This window comes from Dendrobium catenatum, unplaced genomic scaffold (genome assembly GCF_001605985.2).
Source record: "Dendrobium catenatum unplaced genomic scaffold, ASM160598v2 fragScaff_scaffold_733, whole genome shotgun sequence".
NCBI lineage: Eukaryota > Viridiplantae > Streptophyta > Magnoliopsida > Asparagales > Orchidaceae > Dendrobium > Dendrobium catenatum.
In genome coordinates, this window is record NW_021319195.1 from 999,559 (window position 1) to 1,023,289 (window position 23,731).

Consider the following 23,731-nt stretch of genomic DNA (forward strand, 5'->3'; position numbering starts at 1 on the left):
CTTGATTTAAGGCTTTCATATTAATTGGATGTGAATTTGAATTTGAAATTCCAATTAATTCTAATTGATAGCCCCATTATTGGAAATTTTCCTTTCTTTCAAAATCTGAATTTTAATTTAGATTTTATTGAATCTTTGATTAGTAATGTGGGCCCCACGTACTCTACTTATGACAAATAATCTCCTCCCTCTCTCTATGTGGCCGGCCCCCTCATTGGGCATAATCTCTCTCCTATCTCATTAATAGGCCCCCTCATTAAGCCTCCATAATTACCTCCCACAATTCCCTCTCATCTAATTTAATTCTCCCCATTAAATTTGAATTTAAATTCAAATTCATCCCGGCAATTCCACTTAACCTGAAATTTAATTTCAGATTTCCATTCTCTCTCCCCAAATTGATTTGGGATTTAATTAATCTTGTCACCTAGGCCAGTACATGGCATTTACGTTTCACATCATTCAAAGCATTTTCTCCTGAATTACAGGTAAGCCAGATTTGAAGTGCTTAAAAATCAAATCAAAAAGTGAAAACTATGAGAAAAAAATAGCAAGTTTACAGCGCGATGAAATAAATCAAAATTATTATAGTATTGAGCAATTTTACTCCTTATACGTAGACTTAGGTTCAATAATAGACTATAATTTACATTCCAAAAGGAGAGATTATTCTAGGCAGACACCGAACGCAGTTCACCGTCCGGAGACCAATCATAATGTAACACGTCAGCAGTACCGAGCGGTATCGAGTGCTGTATCGAGCCACGATACCGAGCGGGGGGGGTGACATGACGCATTCTAGTTGGTCTATGGACATCGTTCGACATCCACACATAATAATTTGCCCAAAAGAAGTCAATTCATGTGGTTTACCCTATGAAATCACATAGAATTCCTATTAAATTCAAAGAGGGTTTCAAAACCAATTCTATTGAATTTCCATTGTACTCTCCAAAAAAATTAAGCTAAGTTCATAAACTATGTCCATTGATATTATCTTGTTAGTGTTGTCAATATGAGACCTAACTGCCAAATGGATATGAATGAGACCTAAAAAATCCGTATTCGTTGACCCTTTTGGGCAGACCATTCAGGTTGAGCTATCTATGACACTAGAAATTAGATACTATATTTGGCTGATCCAAAACCTAAAAATAATCAAAATATGACCACTACACCACCACCACCACCACCAAGCCTTTAACCCACTATGTGTGGTCGGCTACATGAATCTGATAGCAAGTACTTGATGATCTCGAGTATTTCCAATCAATTTTCGGAAAACAGTGAGAATTCTCCACAAAAATCCACATAAAACCATGAAAACAGTAGATAATTTGTATTATTTGATGAAAAGGAAGAAAAAAAAACCAATATACAATTGATCCTCTATTCGAGAGGAGGATCAATCTCTCCCAATCTCTAGACGCCACTAGAGCCCAAAGGAAAACCTAAATCTACGAGATCTCAAATTTCAACCAAATTCAAGATGCACTAACCCTAGGAAAACAAACTATTTAATGCATATAATTTAAAAGGAAATCTCTAAAAAGTCCCTACATTCAAATTTCCCTCCTAAACTTTCTCAAAAAAAACTTCTTAAACTGCTCTATATTGCTTGGGCGTCCGATCGGGTGTACAAGAGGCGAAGGTTTCTGCCTCTATTAGCGGCTAGGCTGGTCCCGTGTGGACCGGCTAGACCGGTCCAATGGACCATCTAACAATACTCCCCTTCAAAAGATCCACCTTGTCCGCAAGGTGGAAAGATGACAAACTCCTCCATTCCTTCTTCATCGCAAACGGTAATAACCTGAAGAGTTCAGTCCTTACACCTGTGCCCTAGCGTATACCTCTCGTCACATCTGAAATAGATCCCCTTCGCCCTCTTTTCTTGTAATTATGTTTATGTGAGTTTCTTGAAGTTGTCCTCAGGTCTTCCTCCGATATTCTTCTCCTTTGAAGTCTTCCTAAGAGTACCTGATGTTGGCCACTTGGGTGCCAAAAAGGTGGTTGTCATCCTATACGAGCCTTCTGAGCTACTGCCTCCAGTTTCTCTCTCCAGGTGCCTCTGATCTTCTACCAACTGAGCTAGTTCCATAGCCTCTCCCAAGTCACGAGGCCTCATTACTCTAACCGCTGTCTGGATCTTTGGTGTCAATACCTTCATGAAATTTCCCTCAAACACTATCTCAAAACGGTGGTCCAATCGGCTAGCAAGGTACTCGAATCTCTCCCGGTACTCTATCATTGAACCATCCTGCGTCAAGGCAAAGAACTGTTCGTAGAAGTCTCCTCCCCTACCGGTTCAAAAATGCTCTATCAAACAATCCTTGAACTCCCTCTAACTCCGTATGGGTCGTCGCATGTCCATCAATTGGTACCAAGCCAATGCTTTCCCCTCCAAACATAGGCCTGCTGCCGTTAGTCTCTCCTCCTCCGTCAATCCATTAACGACGAAATATCTTTCAACCTTGTAGATCCACTTGTGCGCATCCTCCCCCTCAAAGATTGGCATCTTCAATTTCCTCAGCCTCGGGTCACACCCGTTTCTCTTAAATCCTTCATAACCTCCCTCCAGCAATCATAACCAAACCATTCATCAAAATCCCCTCTTCTTCTTTCAAAATCAGCACACCGGCAATCTAAATCATCCCCTCTCCTTACAAATTCAGCACTCCTTGCGTAGCCAATGCTCATCTCCTCCCTAGAAAGTGGTTATAGAGGAGGCATTCTGTCTTCTCCCTCCAGGATCTCCACTTCTTGATTTACCCTTCCCCTAGACGTGTAAGAGTTCCCATGACTTCCATGGCCGCCGATAGTTTCCTTTGCTTCTGATGTCACCGGTTTGGTTTAGGCTTCAAGCAATTTCTTCAACATGTCTTCCACCACTGCGAACTTTTCCTCCATCCTTTCATTGACGGATGCAATCTGATTATGAAAATCAGCAATCTTTTCCTCAAAATCTACTTTGAGTTGACAAAGTTCTCCCTTCAAAACTTTCACTTTCCTTCTGGCTATTGGTTCCCCTTTAATCGACATGCTCTAATACCAATATGATAGGAAACACTTAATGATCTTGAGTATTTCCTATCAATCTTCGAAAAACAGCAAGATTTCTCCACAAAAATCACACAAAACCATGAAAACAGCTGATAATTTGGATTATTTAATGAAAAGGAAGCAAAAAATACCAAGCTAGTTTGATTCTCTATTTGAGAGGAGGATCGATCTCTCCCAATCTCTAGATGCTGCTAGAGCCCAAAGGAAAACCTAAATCTAGGATATCTCAAATTTCAGCCAAATTCAAGATGCCCTATCCCTAGGAAAACAAACTATTTAATGCATACAATTCAAAAGGAAATCTCTAAACAATCACTACATTCAAATTTCCCTCCTAAACATTCTTAAAAAAACTTCCTAAACTGCTCTACATTGCTTGGGCGTCCGATCAGGTGTACAGGAGGCGGAGGTTTCTGCCTCTATTAGCGCCTGGGCCGGTCCCATGTGGACCGGCTAGACCGGTCCAATGGACCGGTCTAACAGAATCCTTTTTCTCCATTATTTCATGTTAAGAGTCAAATTCTTATTTAAGTCTAATAAAAAAAGGTCATTTCTAATTTTTTTAAACAAGTATTTTTAGGTCCATCTTTCTTAATATAGGCCAAATATAATACATCTACTCTTCAAAATATGACCACTAAAAAAGAAAAAGTATAAACCCGTTTACATAGAAAAAAGAAAAATAGAGGTGGCAATTATGGATTACAATGAAATATTGGAAATGAGCATTAGACTTCCTATTCAATAAGACTATTAAAACCCAAGATGGAAAGCTATCCATCATTCTGTAAATTGTGCTAAACATTTGACAGTTCATGCATCCTAATGAAAATTCTAATTAGTAATGAACAAGATCAAGTGCCGCCACTAACAACATCCCATTCCTCACTTTTTGACTGTTCGAAAAGCTTTTTGATTTAATGGAAAGAACCAAAGCAGGAGAACAAAGGACACCTTTATTTCTAATTGACGTTTGTTCAGCTCAGCTGGAGATAATCTCTGAGCATCATTTGCTTTATCCTTCAACTTCTCCGGATCAGAATGGCCTGAATCATATCAAAAATTTAGTATGAGGAACAAAACAAATAAATAGATTGACATAGCTCCACATAACCAACGATAACGTCCTCTTGTATCATCATGGAGACAAGAGGAAAACAAAAAATCTAATTACATAACAAAATTGGCACAACAATAAAATATGCAACAAATTATTTCCATAGAAAATATGGCGTTGATTGTATCCCATGGAACTTCCTAGATTATCATCATTGTTTTCTCAACCATATTTACAGTGATTGTTTTGCTTTAATTAAATATATCAATAAAATATACCAAAATTGTTGATGTAGGATTACAATGCTTAAAGCAATTTGATAAGAACTTACACGACTTATTGATTAGAATAATAAAGATTAGAACTACTAGCAAATAAAACGTAAGAGCGATCAGTTCCGTTTAGGCTAAGTTGCACAATAAGAGCTTTGAATTATCAAAATAACAAAGAAAATCAACGACATGCAAATATAATAGATTTCAATGAAAATCCCTAATCTAACAATAAGATTAGAAACAAATGAAGTGCACTCAATCCTACGTTTACTAGGCTGGCAATGAAGAAGCAAAGCCCTACGTTTACTAGCGTAGGCAAAGGTGAAACTCGGCTCCTTGAGAATCATCATCACCTACAATGAGAGGGGATTAGAGAGTTAATTAAAAAGAGGAAGAATGTTCACCTTTGTCAAAATCCGGAAACAAGTCGTTGAGAGGATGAGGTCATTCTTCGTAGCTTCCTTTGAAGGTTTACTTGGAGAGAAAGAAATTTCTCCCACGCGTTGAATTGTTGAAGGTAATGATCCTCGAAAAATTAGGAGGTGGGACCCATTAAGGGGGCCGGCGGCATGTAGAAAGAGAGGGAAAGGTTTGGGAAATAAATTCACGCCTTCTTAATTGGGATTATTAAATTAGAAAAGGCTTAATTAATTCCCAAATAATTTTAAAATCTAAAGGGCTGAAACTTTCCTAAATTAGGATTTGTATTTTAGGTAATAATTTTAAATTCAAATGAATTTGAATTTGTAAATTAATTGAGTTACCTCAAATATTTAAATCCAATTAGGAAGGTTGTAATTGCAAGCATTAATGGAGAACCCAAAGGGGGCCGGCAACTATGGATTTGGAAGAGAAATTAAGGAAGCTATTAATACTTCTTTAAGTCATGGACTTAAATTTAGGATGAAATATTTCCTCCTAATTTAACTTTAATTCAATAAGCAAGGATTTGAAAAGTTTCCTAAAATAGGAGTGATATTTTATGTAACTTTTCAAATTCAAATAATTTGAATTTGATAAGTTAATGAGTTACCTAAATTAATCAATCCAATTATGAAAGGAATGAATGTAAGCAAGGATGGAGAGAAAAAGCTAAGGGGGAAGGGGGAGGCTTGGGCTTGGGTTCGGTTGGATGAAGGGCCAGTGGTGGGGTGGGGCTTTGGGTAAGCAGGCCGGTGGTTGTAGTGGGGGAAGGAGGGTGGTAGCTTGAGGTGGTGGTGGTGGGAGACGTTGGCCGGCGGCAAGGTGGGGTGGCTAGGACATCCGGCGGCTAAGAGGAAGAGAGATTGAAAGAAAAGAACGATAAAACAAACCACAAACCCGGCCGTCTCCATGGTTGGTGGGTGATCCATTTTTCCTCTCCTAGGGATCTCGCTCTCTCTCCACGCACTCTCAAGATCTCTCAAGAACTCAAGCAATAGCACAAAATTTTTTTATCATTCAATCATTAACTTTCAAAGAGAAATATACGGACTATAAATAGCCTCGTACATAAGACTCAAAATAAGAAAGACGACAATACCCTCAGGACTTACATACCACCTCCCATAAGTAAGAGGTAAAAACGGAAAAACAACTACAACATAAATAATAAAAGATAAATAACATAATAAAAGACAAATACATGAAATGACTCAAAAGTACATCGCCTTGATCTTGGCCGTAGATCGACGGCCACGCCTCTGATACAATGTCCATGCTTTGATGTCCCCATCAATTGTATATAGATGAATCAACTTTATTAAAGCAAATGCCTGAAAATGGTGAAGCATGCACAAAAAAATGCCAAGAAAACATTCCACTTTTCTAGCTTCATTAGTCAACCACCTAAGGCAGTAGCTCAGGATGAAGCTCTTTGACATTTTAAAGTTCAATTTAGTGCCCTTTGAAGTAATGCCCTTTCATCAGCTACCGAAATCCATGTTTCACTATTTGCATGATGTGCAGGAAACTTACAATCAAGACATGGAAGATTATAAAATGCTGCGTCATTTGAGAGGATCAAAAAGCAAGGCTTTCTCAAAATCAAAGCTCCAAGAATGTGTAAGTTTCCCTTATTACATTCAAAGTATTTCATCACTCCTGCTACTAGTGTGAGAAAATAAAAATCATAAAAATATTGATTGTGTGACCTAACAGAATATACTATGTTGAAGACTGTGGGGACCCACTCCTCAGCCTCCTTCAAACGTCACGCCAATAGCTATTTCCTGGAATGCATGGGTTCCACTACCAATCATAATATTGATCCTTATCCAAACAGACTAAGTAGCTTAGCCATTGGATCTTCTTCCTCATAACCCCCGTACCAAAGTTTGTGTGCTCCTCTCCTTCACATAATCGCAATCCACCCACCCCAACCCGAGGATTTTTAATTTTATTTCATGTAATCACCATTGATCTATTTACATATGTAACACCCTTGGAGAAACCTACATAAACTAACAATTCTTGTACAAAAAAAAAAGTAAAAAAATTCAAAATGTTTTTTTTTGTTCATATTTCTAATTTCAGACATATACTTTACAGTTTTACTTTTTATGTTTCCTCAAAAAAATGTTTTTTTCTTTTTGTGCTAAAGAATTTTAATCTATTAAATTTCATGAGAAAGTTTAGCATGTAAAATTATTCCATGATACATATATTAACAAACTGATGTCTAGTCCTTCACTATCTAATTTACAATCCCAGTCTGTACAAGCAGGAATATTCCAAGTACAAATACCTTAACATAAGTATTCATGATTTATTAAATTTTAAAATTAAGAACTGGAATCTCCATGCATTCTATGACTTCTAAAATCTCCGTGCAGCTTAGAAAAGGGGTAAAATCATTCACTTTAAGCTAAAATCATAAAACTTCAGATGTGATCAATTCATGGAACACCATCTAAGCGAAAAAAATCCAGATTTTTTTTTTCACTTAAAGAGCATTAAATCATATATGTCACATTACCTTTGCCCGTTTAAAATTAATTATGCTTTAGTAGCTAGTAATTCTAAAATAAAGATATAATAGATATGTCGATTAGGCATTTTTATTTTGTCATAATTGAACTTCCGACGGTTAGTGCAGTAGTACCTTTTAGGTGGAATAGCAAATTCACCATAATTATGACAGAAAGCACATGGATGCAAACTTCAGCTTTACATGATTATAAAAATAAAGTTCTCATGACGCTTTCCTTGATATGCATGAAAGATAGGTAACTATGTGTATGAGATTCCAGCATGCAACAAACTCGCCATTGCTGAATCAAGAATTTGGAGAATAAATGACTGATAAATAACTCACAAAGTATAAATTAGAGATGACTTAAATAAAATGAAAATTCCTTCAATATACTTATCAAGTTTAGAACACCCGCGCACAAAATCAAATCTGCAGAGTGATAGTTAACACTTGAACTAACGGATTAAGATATCATTAAAGCACAAAACAACAGTTTTATAACCTAAGATTCTCCTCAGGCAGAAACGTGGGTGGAAGCTACTTGATTAGGACCAACGATATTAGAAATCCCAAAACCTTGCTCTTTTATAAAAGTTGAAAGCATGGTTTAGTTGCCCACTCCTAACGGAAAGGAGTCAAAGGACAAAAGAACAGAACAAAATAAATACCTATGGCCCACTGCAACATGCCCTCAAGGGAGGAGAATCCTCCGGCGAACTCGCCAGAAGCATCCCCATCCACAGCGTAATCATCGTCGGGATCAATTGCAGCCAGAAGATCGCTCTTTTCCTTAGCGGTGGACCATAGGAATCCGGGCGTAGAGGACTTATTCGCCCGATCCTCCGCCGTGGCCGACGCCGCCACCGCCGCCAACGGATAAAACGACAGAAGAAGGCATACAACCAACGAAGTAGCAGATTTACCCATTAGAGTTGATGATGCTCGGTTAAATTGAAGCTCCCTGAGGGTAAATTGACGATCTGGGAAGGATGGTATTGCTCTCTGCGAGTTTTCTCGCTCTCTCTCTCTCCCTCTTCTTTCTCCAGCGAGTGTGAAATCAGAATACCGAAATATATATAAAATCTAAATTCAAAATAAAAATTTGGTTAAATATATGACGTGGCGTGGATCGATTCGCTCGCTGCGTTGGCAATACTCCACTGGTGGGAGATTTTCTTTATTGTGATGAAGAAAACATATTAAAAGGAATTTAAAATGAATAAGTACATGAAAAATTAATCTAAATATTTATATATACAGAATATTTAATAATTTTGGGATTTATTATGGTAAAAAAAATTTGTTCCAATTAGAAAAAATATTTAATTAATTGTTATTTAAAATTAATAATAATTTTTAAACTTAATAATACTAAAATAAAGATGAAAATTTATTTTTATAAAATAAATTAGCATAATAAATACCTCCATAATAAAAAAAGAAAACCATAAATAAAATTTTCATTAAATGCAAATATTCTCTTTCACAATTATGCTGAACTTGCAAGGATACAATCATAATAAAATTTAATGATAAAATAATTTTAATGAAAGAAATCTAATATAATCTTACAACATTATGTGAATGTTTTTTTGCTGAAAAATAAACACAGTAAAATAGATTATGGTATAAATGTCACATAATAATTGTGAAAAACATTAACAGTAGATTACTAGTGAATTTTTCTTATTATTTTATAATAGTAATAAAAAAAAAAATATAGTTATTTTTTAAAAATATAATAATAAAAATACTATCCTAAACGAAGCCTAAATTCAAGCGCTATCAAGCCATCAAATCCATGAACTTAGGTGAACCATTTTATCAACAATTTTAGTTAGTGTTGGCTCTTCTTATATTTTTTGGTATGATTGAGCCCTAAAAATGTGAAAATATTTTTAAAATATGCTACATCTGATATAAAACTTTGAATTAATTAAAATACATAAATAATCAATTATTTTTATAATTAAATTATTTTAAAAGATTTAAAATACAAATAAATTTTCTTTAAGATATCTTAGCCTATTTTTTAATTAAAAATATCATATTGCTCCAACTCATAACTTAAAAAAAGAAAAAAAAAAACCTTAGCTCAATTTTGCAATACATCACGGCATTCTTAAGGCTATAAATGTAGCAATGCAGCAGTTCTCAAAAATATTATCATGAACTGCATTGAAATTTGAATCAATTATCTCAAGTAGGAGTGTCAAGATTTGACACACGGTCTGAAAATCCGACTTGAACGGGACCCGAAAATTCCGAGTTATGGTCAACCTGTTTGTGAAATGGGTCGGGTTTGGGTTCAACAAACCAACCAGTTTTAAAAATCAAGTCAGGTTCAGATTGACCTGGAAACCAAGGAATGACTCGGAGTAACCAGAACAACCATACAGACCGCTCTACCCACTTTGAGTGTCCGTCATGCCCGCGTTGACCACTCTACCCGCGTCTTGTCTGCCAACGTGACCACGTCACGTCGTTGTCACGTCTGCCCGCGTTGAGCTCCCCCACTAACAGCTCGGCCTGCGTCGTGTTTTCCCATGTGATTGCGTCGCGTTTGCCCATGTGATTGTGTCGCATCGAGTCCACCCGCATCGCCGCTGCTATGTCGCTGCCGGCTATATAGCAGCGGCGATGCCTGAATGAGAACATGTAAACGCGCGGGTCGGGTCCTGATTGAAATATCTGACACGCTTGAAAAAAACAAATTGGGTTCAAGTCAGACCAACTTGTGTTGAATCAATTTCGGGTTTAACCCGAACCTGACCCATGACCATCATCATGCTATGAGAATATCACGGCAATCTGAAAAATAAGTCTGAAATCATCAACATCATCATCATCATTAGTCTTATTCTAATAATTTGATATTAACTTAATGAACCATTGTTCAAAATAAACCCTAAACTAGCAATCAATCAAATTTTCATAATATCAGACACAAATACAATAAAAGCAACAGTTCATACTGAAAACAACATAAGCACAAGCAAAACAATCAAATCTGAAGCAGATCAACAGATCCTTATTAATTTAACACGTTCTTAAGCTGACAATATTATACATTTGACCTCAAATTTATAAAACAGATTAAGCAAATTTAGGTTCACCTTGAAAGCAATCAAACAACCCAGAACCAAGCCACTACTGACCCTACTGTTAAACCAATGATAAGGAATAGAACCATAACAATTCCTGCAGTCTCAGCAAGTTGTATTGGCACAGCCTTAGGAGCAAGAATCATAACAACAGCAGTAAAATACCCATTTGTTAGGCCTAAAAGGCACGTCAAAATTGTCACAGGTACCTCCGTCCTGAAGAACAGAGGGCCATGCAAGCAGCCAAAGAACAGAGGATAGAAGAGGAGCCTTGCAACACAGGCGCCTACAGCAACATTAGCATTCCGTAAGAGATAAATTCCGGGCAGAGCCTTCCCCACCAGATCAAAAATATTGTATCCAGCAATTAGGATTATGGGGTACCAATCCTTGAGGACTTCGGAGTGGACATCTTCAGTAATGAATCCTGGGAATATTGAAAGGGTTACAACGTACATGAGGAAGAGTCCAAAGCCATACCATTTGATCCTTCCAAAAATATTATACAAAGTTGATCTCCAGGCAGAACCAGTTAAAGTTAGCATTTTGGAATCTCTCTCTTCTTTTATTGCCTGCAATTTGATGTTTTTGTAGTATTGGACAACAGGAAGCTTTTCAGCCATATTGTAGCATATGATGCAGATGAGCATTACTACTATAGCAACTGCGAAGTATAGGTTAGCACTGTTTCTTAATCCAGTGCTATCTTGTGGATAGATGGATTTGCATATGACTCTCAATGCAGAAACAAGCACTCCTGGAGATAAATCGATAGAGAACAAATAATAAGTAGCTCTAACTAAATATTATAGGGTATGATTTAGGGAAAATTAATTACAATAATCATGAAAATCAGGTAAACTAGATAAATGATAACTTGTAAAAAATACAAAATAGTATTACCTTAAAAACATGGTTTGAAAACTACAGTTAAAATAAAAAGGGTCTAACAATAACATCAACCTTTATCTCACTATGTGGGTTCGTCTACATGAAACTTTTTTCTCCATTGTTCCCTATTAAGAGGCAAATTATCATTTAAATATAATAAAAAATATCATTTCTAATATTTTCTAACCAAGTCTTATAGTTCTACCTCTACCTTTCTTGAGGTAGGTCAAATCTAATACATTTTATTTTTTTATTTTTTTTTTTAATTTTTTATTTAGGTCAAATCTAATATGTAATTTCCTAATCAAGTAATCAAAAACCCGATGTTTTATGCAAACAAACCATCTAAGGTGACTCTCTCTAATCTTATCTGTCACTGGAGCTACTCCAACCTTTTCATGTATATACTCATTTCGCATTCTACCTATAAGAGTGAAGCCACTATCCACCTGAGCATCCTCATACCTACATCACTTAACTTAATTTTATGCTTCTCTTTTAATGCCATAAAGCATTGCAGATTTTAGCATATAGAATTTTCCCTTAAGTTTGAGGGGTACTTTCCTATCACATAACAGCCCAATGCATTCCTCCACTTCAACTATCCAACTTGAAGTCTACAAATAATATCCCCATCTATTTCACCATCACTTTGAATAATAAACCCGAGATATGTAAAACATAAATAATTGTGTTTTTAAGCAGCTAAGAGGGAGGAGGTGGTGAGGTTTGTTGCGGAAGTTAAAATGGGACATCAAGGGATTTCAAAAATGGACTAGAAGTAACCATTCATATTGTGATTATATCCTTAGAAGTTAGAATCAAAATCTTTGTGATTCCTTATCATCATCATCAATCTTATCCTGCTATTTTGGATCAGGTTTATGAATTCTTATTTCAATTTGTCTCGCGGGGTTTTAAAGATGTTAATATCACATTCACTATATGTATATATATAAATTTTCATCATTTATGATAATAATCTCCTCGATTAAAACTATTATTTGATAAAAGCATATATTGAGGCATTTTTCTTCAATATCCTTTATAAGTATCTCTAAAAAATATAAAAAGATATAAACTTAATGTTGATCGTTCAGGTAATCCTAATGGAATTAAAAATCATTAGGTCACTCTATGACTATTTCTAATCTATGTTAAGAACTTGACATTGCCCAAATTTAATAATGAGCACACATTTATTTTTTTATTGATGGTACTATTAAAATGGTGCTTGATATTCCAATAAAATAAAATCCGCCCAAAAAATGCATGGTCTCCATCAATAATACTAGTTAAATGGCAATGCTATTCCATAAAACTTGTCATATTAAGCTCAAAATTATACATGTAATTTACAACAATGATATTTTAATTAATAAATTAATAAAGATGAGTACTAAACTTTCAATAATTTTAATTGTTTCAACTTTAGGCATTGCCGCTTTATAATTCTGTTAATTTTTTTTAAAAGAAATCATTTATTTTTATTTCATTCATGAATAACTTCGGATTGCATGTACACTAAATTTGGTAGCACAAACTCTAAATTATAAGCATGTAATTTTAACAATAAAAAACATATTAAAGATAAATTAATAAATAAATATGAAGTACTTGCAGTTATTTTAATTGTTTTGATTTTTCATGTTGTTGATTTACAATTTCAGCTTAGATGTGTTTGAATTTTTAATACAACAACAACAACATCAAGCCTTTGTCCCACTACGTGGGGTCGGCTACATGAATCCTTTTTCTCCATTCCTTTTTTTTAGAAGAAATATACACTCTCTTATCTTATCCTTTAGATCACATAGATGCATTGTAGGTTATATTTTATGTTTGATAATGTTCCCTCTACCTAAAACTCTGTATTAATTATAACTTTTATTAATTTTTTTGGGGACATTTAGGCCATTTAAGGCAAACTCACACACACAACGCATACACATGGACTGGAACCTTGGACCTCTTAATTGGAAGCCTAAGCTCTCAACCAATAGGCCAAGGGGAGTTGTGTTAGTCAACAGCCTTACTGCTACAAAATACAAATGGAGCATTTTTAAGAACTATTATTTTTTTCTTTTCTTAGTTATATCAAGATATAAAAATTATTTTGAATAATTCCATTACTTAATAGCCCAAAGATAATCTTTAGCCCACCTAGTGGGATAAAGGCTTGATGTTTTTGTTGTTGTTGTTGTAATCTTTAACACAAACATCTTTTTGTTTACCTTCTGTGCATTGGAACTAACTCAATTCATATTCATGAATGATTAAATCTATCAAATTCAAATATATAAATAGTTAAAATAAAGATAACAAAAATTATATTCTTTTATATCACTATGCTCTACTAGAAAATCCCCACATAATGAGATAAAGACTTGATGTTGTTATTAATTTCTTCTCTGCATTGTCATTCTAGACATAGGCCAATTTTTATGAATAGCAGCCCTATAGTATTTAATAATCATGTTTAATTGTGTTGAATAGTTTATGTATGCTCTCTCTCTCTTTCTCTCTCCCCCCTCCCCTCTTTTCTCTTATGTATCCGAGTCTTTGACTTGCACCTTCCTAGCGCTCCCTTCTCTATCTTCCCTCCCAATGCACTCTCTAGACCCAAGACCGAACCAGTTTTGACCCAAACAAAGGTGCTTCAGATATAATTCTGACAGCCCATCCAGCATCCCCTCTCACTTTCCCGCTTATTCTCTATCTAACAGTCTCCCTCCCCACTCAGCTATGACAAAAACATTATTCCTAATCTCTAACACCCATCTTTATCACTTTAATCTCTCTCCCTCTCTTTACAGTCTCTTTGTAGGGATCACTCACCTCCAGTTACAAGATTTTTAAAAAGCATCAGAATCTATTTTAAGAAGCCGAAAATTTTATTTTATATATCTAATGAAATAATTGAAAAACTATAAATATAATTTTTCAATAATAAGGCCCGCTTTGCACGTTTCTACCTTGGATTTGAGATAGTTGGATGGCAATGAAGAGACAAGCGCTAGAGCTAGTTTTAGGCAGAGACTAGCAAAATACAAGAATAAAAACTACAACGTTTTATGTGGGGGTTGAGATTGCATGGAGTTATAAAATAAGCAGGTCACCACAAAAGCAGCCTAGCACTTCTGGTAAATAATATCCTCCGGAATACTTTAAAAAAAAAAAAACAGTATTATATACGTTTGTATGCATATAAACATACATAATTGAATGCATGCTGCTAATGCATACACCTACATGATATTTCATTTAATTGTCCATCCACAATCAAAGAACTATCATTGTTATAAATCTAAATCAGAAAAAAGAAGTCTACAAAAATACAGAACATCTAAAAATTTTGAAAAAAAAAAAGTTAGAGAAACCTTAGCCAAAATGAAATCAAATATCAGTATTTTCTAATGCATTAAATGTTAAATGAAAATAAAAGCATGAATGTCAACATTTAGAAGTGTAAAGTTGCAGTTAAACATGACAGCATGGCTTGAAACATACATGTAAATTTTGGTTTCAAGTCACCCCCATTTGAACAACCAGTGGAGGGATTCAAAGTCAACCAATCTAATGAGGTTTAGTTTTATCCTTCCAAGAAAACCAAAAGTAATAGTAAGCTAACTATCTTTTTCATGTTGGAGTAGGCAATTTGGGTCCCCATGTCCTTTTAACGGAGGGTCAACACAAACTCATACACATCTAAACCACTTATGCCAATTTGGGTTACATTCAAGTTTCAATGGTCAATTTGGAATTGAAAATTTCAACCAGATTATTAAATGGGTCGAGTTCAAGTATGATCATTTTGGATCAAATGCAAACACAGCTTACTAACACGGATTAATACCCCTAGCAACCTCAAATGAAGAAAAGGGAAATATTGTTGCACATAAACATGCAATATGGTCCAAATCAATTTCAAAACAAAGGATGCAAAGGAAGTTTTGTTGTAATTACAAGTAAAAAAAAGTTATAATCACTGTACAATAGGTAAAATATTAAACTCAAGATAAGAAGTATGAACTCTCAAAGAAAAAGTATTGAGCACAAATGGTAAATACACCACAAGATCAAAGCAATGACACAGCAAGAGAAATTAATAATTGATCATGCAGACTCTTCCTTGCAACTTGAGCTTGGCTAACTAATAGCCAAGCTATATGGGTGGATCAAATTGATTACAGGACAACTTCGAAAAAAAAGCAATTAATTTCTCTCTTCCTTTTCTCATGTGGCATGACAAAAGGAGGAGAGACTGTTTTTAAGGATTTGTCCAATAAGAAAAGGAGTTACTAAGATAAGGGAGTTATCCTACGTGATTACTTATCCCATGCCTATGATAAAGAAATAAATCTTATCAATTATCATGGTTATTCTATGTAATTGAAGTCTGTGACTACTAATGAGCATCTAGAGAGGTTCCAAGCATTCAATAATTCAATGAAATTATTTTGAAACATGGCATATTGAATCTCTGCTTCTCTCCAAATTCGATCAAACCTTACAAACATGTCTCCAAGCCTACAGCCATAACACCTCTCTCTCCCTAAACCTTTTTTAACCCAAGCTAAGAGAAATGAGGAAGGGTATTAGAAGCATTATAGAAGACATGAGAAGCATTCAAGGATCTATTATCAAATATCTCACGTTCTACTTAGAGTATAGTAGTACCTGCAAGGTTTTTGACACAAATATCTCATGTTCTTGAAATTTGATTTTTTTTTCTTTTCCTTTTTGGGTACAAATATCTCATGTTTCACGAATTCCCTGATAGGCAACACTGTCAAAAGCTTTAATGGCCAAGTGTTCATTTTATGCAAACCACTAGCAAAAGGTACAGTGTAGTTGTGCATTACCTTGCACCTTGCCTAAATAATTGAAATTATACTTTGCTTCTTATATATAAGAGGAATAAATTTAACATCTCATACAGCACTTAATAGAAATGAGTAAAAATTATGATTTTTAAAGCCAGCCTCAAAAGATTGGGATAAAATAATGATGAGGAAAATGAAAAGTTAAATTTCAATTCTTAGAAGTTTTAACATTTTGCCCAGATATCTTGTTTCAGTCCACATTACTACACCTCTACATCTTAATCTTCAGCAAAGGTGTGCTACACACCATACCAAAAAAGGGAGTTGGGTACAAAATCTCTTTTAGCAACTAAATAAACAGCATGATTCAGAATTCTATACAACAACAACATCAAACTTTTATCCCACTACATGGGGTCAACTACATGAATTCTCCATTGTGTTCGATTAAAAGTCAAATTCTCAATTAAATCTAATTAAAAAAAAAGTCATTTCTAATACTTTCCAACCAAGTATTTTTAGGTCTACTTCTACCTTTCTTAACAATAACCATACATAATACATCTACTCTTCTAACTTAGTCAACGAAGGGCCGACATTTTAAGTGATCAAACCATTGAAGATGACTCTCTCTAATCATATCTTAACTCTACCTTTCCGAATTCTATGCTTCGGTAAAAATGAAAGAAACACTTGTGATGTGCTGAAAAGTTCATTTTAATTATCACACGTGTTAAAAATGGACCATTTGTGCACCCCGAAGTTTATGCAAACTTGTAAAAGTGAATTCATTAATATAATTTAGAAGACAGGTTCAGAAAAGCAGCTACCTTTCGAACAACTTTCAAAGTTCCCAAAAGTTTAATAACAAAACAATTGATTCTAAACCCAAGATTCAATTAAACCAAAACCTCCTCAGTCAACATTTGCTGCAACAATGCATTCATGCTTCTGTTTTGGGAGAAATTATTAAGTGCGGAGTCCACAGTCACAAAACCGAAAGGTTCTCAGACCGGTCTGGACTCCGCACGTAATAATCTCTACTGTTTTGGGAGGTTGATCGAGAAGGTTTGGCACAATTCAATATGCCAAATGACAATCCAGTAGATGCTGTTGAAGCAAACCCCAGGAAGGTAAAATAAAAAAGCTGAACCAAATTAGCCTCAACACCATAGTCTCCATCCGCTCCTGTTAGCTTAACCGACCGATAAAGTACGATATCTGGCAAAATTGATCCCGATTTTCCCTCATAAACCCTACCAACCGTTTAATCGTCATGTTTATCACTGATTTTCGTTATATTAAATCTTCAAAAGAAAAAAAAAAAACACACGCACACAGAGAGAGAAAAACACAAAAATTTCTTTCCAGCTTCAGAAAAGGGGCAAGGTCAAATCATGACCTGAAGCAGCGGTTCCGGAAACGACGGCCTGCATGTAGATTTCAGGAAGCTCTCCAGCAGATCCGATAACACCTCCCTGGACGAGCGCATCCCCAATTCCAGCAAGAACCGTAGCAGCGACGGTTACATCATAGGCGCCATAAAGCCCCCTGGTGTTTCGAACATAAGCCGCATCGAGAACCGGAACAACAACCAGTGCAGCGGTGAAGGCGACCAAGCCAACGTTAATCCGCACGGCGGCCGACGAAAGGTGCGCCCAGCCGACGATAAAAAGAAGGGGCACCAGACAGGAGAACATATAAGCGACCGAGAAGACCCGATCGACCGGCGTTCCTGGATACAGATAGCTGAAGTAGTCGACAGCGGTGATAAATGCATTCCATGGAAGGAGAAACCCCATCCCCAGAGTGAAGTACACTATGTAGGCGATGTGGAACCGATCCTTAGGAGCAGCTCCGGCCCCCGCCGTCACCCTTATCGCCACCGTGCTCTCCTCATCACCGGTTGCGTTAGATTCCGGTGGCGTGAGGAGCCGCTGCTCTTCATCGGAGAAACCCATTAACTCCAACCGACGCTTCCTCGATCTTCCAACTTTCCAGTATAAATATATATATTGAATGAATACGGCTTATCCAGTTAGGTGGGGCTCCCGAAGGCTACCACGCCACTTGCTTAAAATAAATATAATATATTAAATTTAATTATATTATATAGATTTTTTTCATAATAAATTTAACCTAAAATATATTATTTCTAAATTTTGATAAGAATTTTCTAACATAAATTTTATTCATTAATAATGATGAACATTTTTATTGATGCCCGTTTTATATGAAAGTATATTTTATTTAAAATTCAAACTAGTATATATAATAGGAAGATGCTTTTAAGGTAACTAATTTTACACGTCACTCATCTCACTGGTCATAATTAGTTAGTTGCACGCATGTGGAATTGAGTCCACTCTTTTTTTTTTCTTTTTTTCTTTTTTTGAGAAATTGAGGGCAGAGCCTATTCTATTAAAATAGAAACGGTTACAAAAATGAATCAAAAAAACTTAGTCATAAAAAATAGGCTAAGAAGAAAAACCTATAACAATAGTTACAAAATGAGATAAGAAATGAAGACAAAATTGGACATAATAAAATTCTGTCGGTCTGGGCTCAGAATAAAAATACGATTATAGAATAAATCCAATCCTCCTTTGGTTGCCCGAAGACCGTCTAAAAGAAGAGAGCAGGCTTCATCATTGCCCACGACCCAAAAACATGCCAATGAAGGGGCGTCACTAGAGTCGATCGGGACTGAGTTTGATCTACCAAAATTCTCTCTTGATTACCGACCAGCAAAAGGATTTTGCTAGCTACAGGTTTTTTAGCCAGTAAAAGCCACCCATCATACCAGAATAGAGTTACCAACACGCGTGAAAGGCAACCAAAAATTTCCTCAGATAAAAAGAAGAAATAACCACTTGCTACTGGCCAGCCAAAATAACCACCAGCTAATGTTGAGTTTAGCACAGACGAAAGCCAACCAGAATAATTCCGTGTACCAGAATAATTCCGTGTCAGCTGACAAATATCCAAGCAGAAAAATACCACAAGTCAAGATGAGAACTCATCAGTAGCACAGGTTTAACTTTTGCTTCAAAAAACTGCCCTTTTTCCATTTGTTCAACTTCAGTATAACAGCCCTGGTAATTTTACGTTTAAGAGAAGTAACACAAATAGCATTACCTTTGAATTTCCTAGAGTTTCGTTCATTCCAGATAAAATAAACTGCAGCATGAAAAATCAGCAGAGTGCCATTTCTGGTATCCTTATCAATGCTTAACCCATTTATAAAATGTAGAGCTTGACCAATATTAGGTCTCAAATAAAAGTGTTGAAATTGGGGAATGAGCAGAGTAATAAGTTGAAAAGAATAGTCACACTCAAACAGAAGGTGATTGGTATTTTCCGGCTGACCATAACAAAGAGGACAAGAAATATCCTCTATATTAATATTTCTAAGTTTCAAAGCTTCAACAGTTTTCAGACCATCGTTAATAGCAATCTAGGTTTGAGATGAATATCTGATGGAGTGATTTTTGTGCCAGACTAAGGCTTCGTTTGGGACGGCTTTTTTATTGTTTTCTAAAACTCCGAATTTTTTTATTTTTTAACTAAAACCCCGTTTTAAAAAACAATAAAAAAGTCGTCCCAAACGAAGCCTAAGTGCACCCAATCAACTTCAGATTATTTATGAGTATATTTTAATTTATTTTTTTTATGATAACTAAAAATAAAGAATTATATATATTAATTGATAAATTAATTAATTAATTGCAAGATGACATTTATTATTGCAGGTTATAAAATCGATAGCACTGAAGTGAGAGTTTTTGGATGAACGAACATCTTGCACATATATAGACATAAAATAGAAGAATATATATAATTAATTAATTATTAATTAGGCATTTATAAAATAGAAGATTATATGATACCCGAATTTATGCATTTAAAAAAATTATAATGAGATCTGATCTAGTTAAAATAATCCCCTATAATAGTAAGTAAGGCTGTCAAAATTGAATTTCGGGACAGGTTCTACCGACACGAATCTGACCATGCACTTCTTAATCCGACTTGAATCCGACACATTTTTACAAATGGTTCGATTTTTCGGCATTTGGGCATTATGGTTCATTATTTTTTTGAAAATAGCATTTACTTATTTCAAAACAATATTCTAAATCATAAATCAATTAAAAACGGGTCAAACCGGGTTGATTTTGGATTTCCGGGTCAAACCGAACTCGTCCCAATTTTACAAACGGGTATAAATCCCTAACTCAAATCCTACCCGGTTCTGACTCGGATCAAATTTTCAAGCCGTGTCAAATATTGACACCCCTAACAGTAAAGTTATTGGAGTATGCTTTTCTCCTCAACCGGAGAAAATGGATTACAAAGCCAATAGTCCACCATATAGACAATAAGTCAGCCATCCATTGGACGTATTCTTATAAAATATTGGAAATATTTCACACAAACTATGTTAAATCATTATTTGCTATAAAATTTGTAAACTTAGGCAGTCTCAATTGGTTCAAGTGGGATGACAATAGTTAAGCGATGACAGTTAGTAGGCAACAAGGGTTGGACGACGGTAGTCAAACAATAATAATCATGCGATAAGGATATAATGAAAAAAATCGGAGATTCCTTTGATCATAACTAATTTTCTCAACATTTAAGTAGCTTAATTAGGGCTGCAAGCGAACCAAACGTTCGACGAACTACTCGTTGTTCGGTTCGATTAAAGCTCGTTCGTGATCGTTTAATTAACTAACAAACAAACTTGAACAATATTTTAAATACTCGATTCTTAAATAAACAAGCTTGAACATTAATGTGTTCAGCTCGTATGTGTTCGCGAACAACATCAGTTGATGTTCATGAACAAGCTCGATAAAAAGCTCGATTTGAGTTCGATTAAATATAAAAACTTTAATTATACCATAATATAATATAATTATTTTTTATTAATAAATTTTAAAGTAATAAAATATTATAACATATGTTCATATAAATTAATCATATTTTCATTTTAAATATACAACTGCTTTTATTTTAGAAATTTCATTTCATGAACAAGAAATATTTCATATTTGTCCATGTTTGTTAGATTGTTTGTTTAGAATGTTCATGAACAAATTTAATGTTTGCTTGTTCAATAAATTGTTTGCGAGATATGTTCACGAACATAGCTCGTTTAAAGCTCGATAAGCACTAAACAAACGAACATGAACCAAACATGAACACACTTAAATTAAACGAATCAAACATGAACACAAATAATAAAGCTCGAATCAAACACGAACCAAACATGAACAAGCTAATGTTAAACAAACACAAACATGAACACTCACATACTCGGCTCGGCTCGGTTCGTTTGCAGCCCTAACCAAAATTTTAAACTTTGGCTTACATAGTAAATTATTAATCCTATATTTATTTCCAAATACTCCATTAATGATAGGTAATTGTTTCAGTCCAACGGCGCCGTTAAGCCTCTGATGGACGGCGTTGATTGAGTTATCAACCTCGTTTTCATCTTTCCTTTCTTGTCTGCAACTCACATGGAGTGGAGTCGACGCCAAGCTTGGCACTTTCTCTCCCTCTCAGTTTCCGCGATATAAAAAAAATCCCTTTTTTGGAGCAATCTCTTGGTTATTGGCATTGTAGAAATTCCCAACAGGTCGCGTGCCGGACTTCTAACGGAAGAACAGGAAACCTCTATCGCAATACTCTGGGGACTTGGAAAGTGAGAGCAAATCTGTGGATTTTGATTGCTTTCGGGTCAGGTCGAAACTTGACACCCCTAATCAAACATAACATAATTAATTACTTATAATAATAAATAATAATTGTATTCTTTTAACAAACTACAACTAATTAAGAAAATATTTATTTAGAAAAAAAAAACATATAATTTAGCCCAAATACAATCACCCAATCAACTTGATTATGAGCTCGGAAAGAGCCCTATGATGTCAAGAGAAAATATTAAGTTTTTGTCTGTGATAACTTTTTTACTGCTTCTTAAAGCAGTTTTTTAGTACACAATTGTAATTTTTGAATTAAAAAGCTCAAACAAAGCCTGAATCATGCTCTCGAAGACAATATTTTCCCAAATATAATTTTTTGTATTTCATGGACTCATCTGAAGCTACATGAGGGAAAAAAAGTTATAAAAAACAAGAATAAATCATTAAGGCAGACTAACAGCATGCAACCCCACCTCTTAAAAACAAGAGAGGTTGGTAGCCAACCAACCAATCTCATCTAGAGAAGAGAAATATCAAACCTACCCCTTGATTTTATAATCAACTCAATTGAGTGCATTCCAATTAGATATCTACAAACTTCACCCCTTATGGTTTTGAGCAAATCACATTAATTGTTATAGGCATTATCTCTCACTATAAATGAAAGTTCATGAAATTTAATGACAATTTAGGCTTCATTTGAATAAATTTTTTTATTGCTTTCTAAAGCTGTTTTTTATTACACTGAGGCTTTTCTGTTTGAGCGTTTTTTTTTTGCCTTTTCCGTTTGGAAACGGAGGATTTTTTATTTTTTTTTGGTTCGTCAAATCACGTTCCCAATAAATCCATTTTTTCATTTTTCTGCAATTTTTAGAAAGCTTTTTATATATACTTCTCCGTTAGAAAATTCCATTTTCAGAACTAATATTTTTTAAAACTGCCTTTTACAACAGCACAAAAAAAACAAACGAAGCCTGAAAAGCTGTTTAAAAAACAGTAAGAAATCTCAACTCTCTCTTGACTACTCATGAAAGACTAAAAAAAGTCCTAAATTATTTTAAAAAAATTATTTTATTTATTTGACTTTTAAATAAAAACCTCAATATATCACAGAAAAACTAATTTGATCCATATCTAAATAAAAACCTCAATTAGTCATATTTTATGCTCATTTTAAAATAAATCTAACAGTTATAAAACTTATCCTAATAATTATTTTAATCTTATTTATTTCCCATAAACTAATACAATTGCTTGAACTAAACTCCTAAATGTATTGAGATAACCCTTTTACGTCTAGCCGAAGCCATTTCTATCAATTCCAACGATGTTGAACAGCCTGTTATAATAATAATTTAAGTGGGCAATGAAGGAAACCAAACTTTATGACAGCTTTCTTACTGCTTTCTAAAATAACTTTTTAGTATAAAAAAATTTATACTAAAAAATTATTTTAAAAAGCTGTAAAAAATCATCTCAAACAAAACCTAAGTATGCTTCAAAATGTTGTAAAAACTTATTTTTTGAAATATAAAACATTCGAGGAACAATATTATATTGAATCCAATATGATATGCAAAAACCTAAGCATCAAAATTTTTTATTTCAAATGCCTTAGGGCATCTCCAACCGAAATTCTCATTTTTCAATGCAAAATACAGTAAAATAAAGTGTCGTGATTCATCTCCAGTGGAACGCCATTTTGCCCCCAAATCATCGCTCGTTTCTTTCGCGCCTTTTTCAGACGAGTTCAGTAGAGAGAAAGAAATGGCTCAAGTGAACAATGCGACGAACAGTGCGACACCAATATTGGCGTTGCACTGTTCAACTGCGATCAAATGGCGAAAA

The 23,731-nt window shown here is 34.8% G+C and overlaps 2 protein-coding genes across 2 annotated transcripts in view; both read right to left on the minus strand.

The window, feature by feature from the left end:
* Positions 1-8,395, minus strand: part of LOC110102355 (hsp70 nucleotide exchange factor FES1) — a 21,680-nt gene extending 13,285 nt beyond the window's left edge. The window contains exons 1-2 of the mRNA XM_020830674.2: positions 8,014-8,395; positions 4,015-4,106 (exon numbers count right to left, since the gene is read on the minus strand). Coding sequence (XP_020686333.1) covers positions 4,015-4,106; positions 8,014-8,272 — 351 coding nt within the window. The 5' untranslated portion in view covers positions 8,273-8,395. The remainder of the gene's footprint in view (positions 1-4,014; positions 4,107-8,013) is intronic.
* A 2,077-nt stretch (positions 8,396-10,472) lies between these two features.
* Positions 10,473-18,166, minus strand: LOC110102330 (equilibrative nucleotide transporter 1). The gene is made up of 2 exons (XM_020830637.2): positions 17,569-18,166; positions 10,473-11,206 (listed from the first exon to the last, which is right to left on the minus strand). Exons 1-2 carry the CDS (start codon positions 18,125-18,127, stop codon positions 10,473-10,475), a joined length of 1,293 nt encoding a protein of 430 aa, XP_020686296.1. The 5' UTR covers positions 18,128-18,166.
* Positions 18,167-23,731: the final 5,565 nt, after the last annotated feature.

Coding starts and splice junctions, on each gene's coding strand:
- LOC110102330 (XM_020830637.2), bottom strand. CDS start 18,127: ATGGGTTTCTCCGATGAAGAGCAGCGGCTCCTCACGCCACCGGAATCT. Junction 11,207..17,568: donor TTCCGGAACCGCTGCTTCAG/GTCATGATTTGA, acceptor ATTTATCTCCAG/GAGTGCTTGTTTCTGCATTG.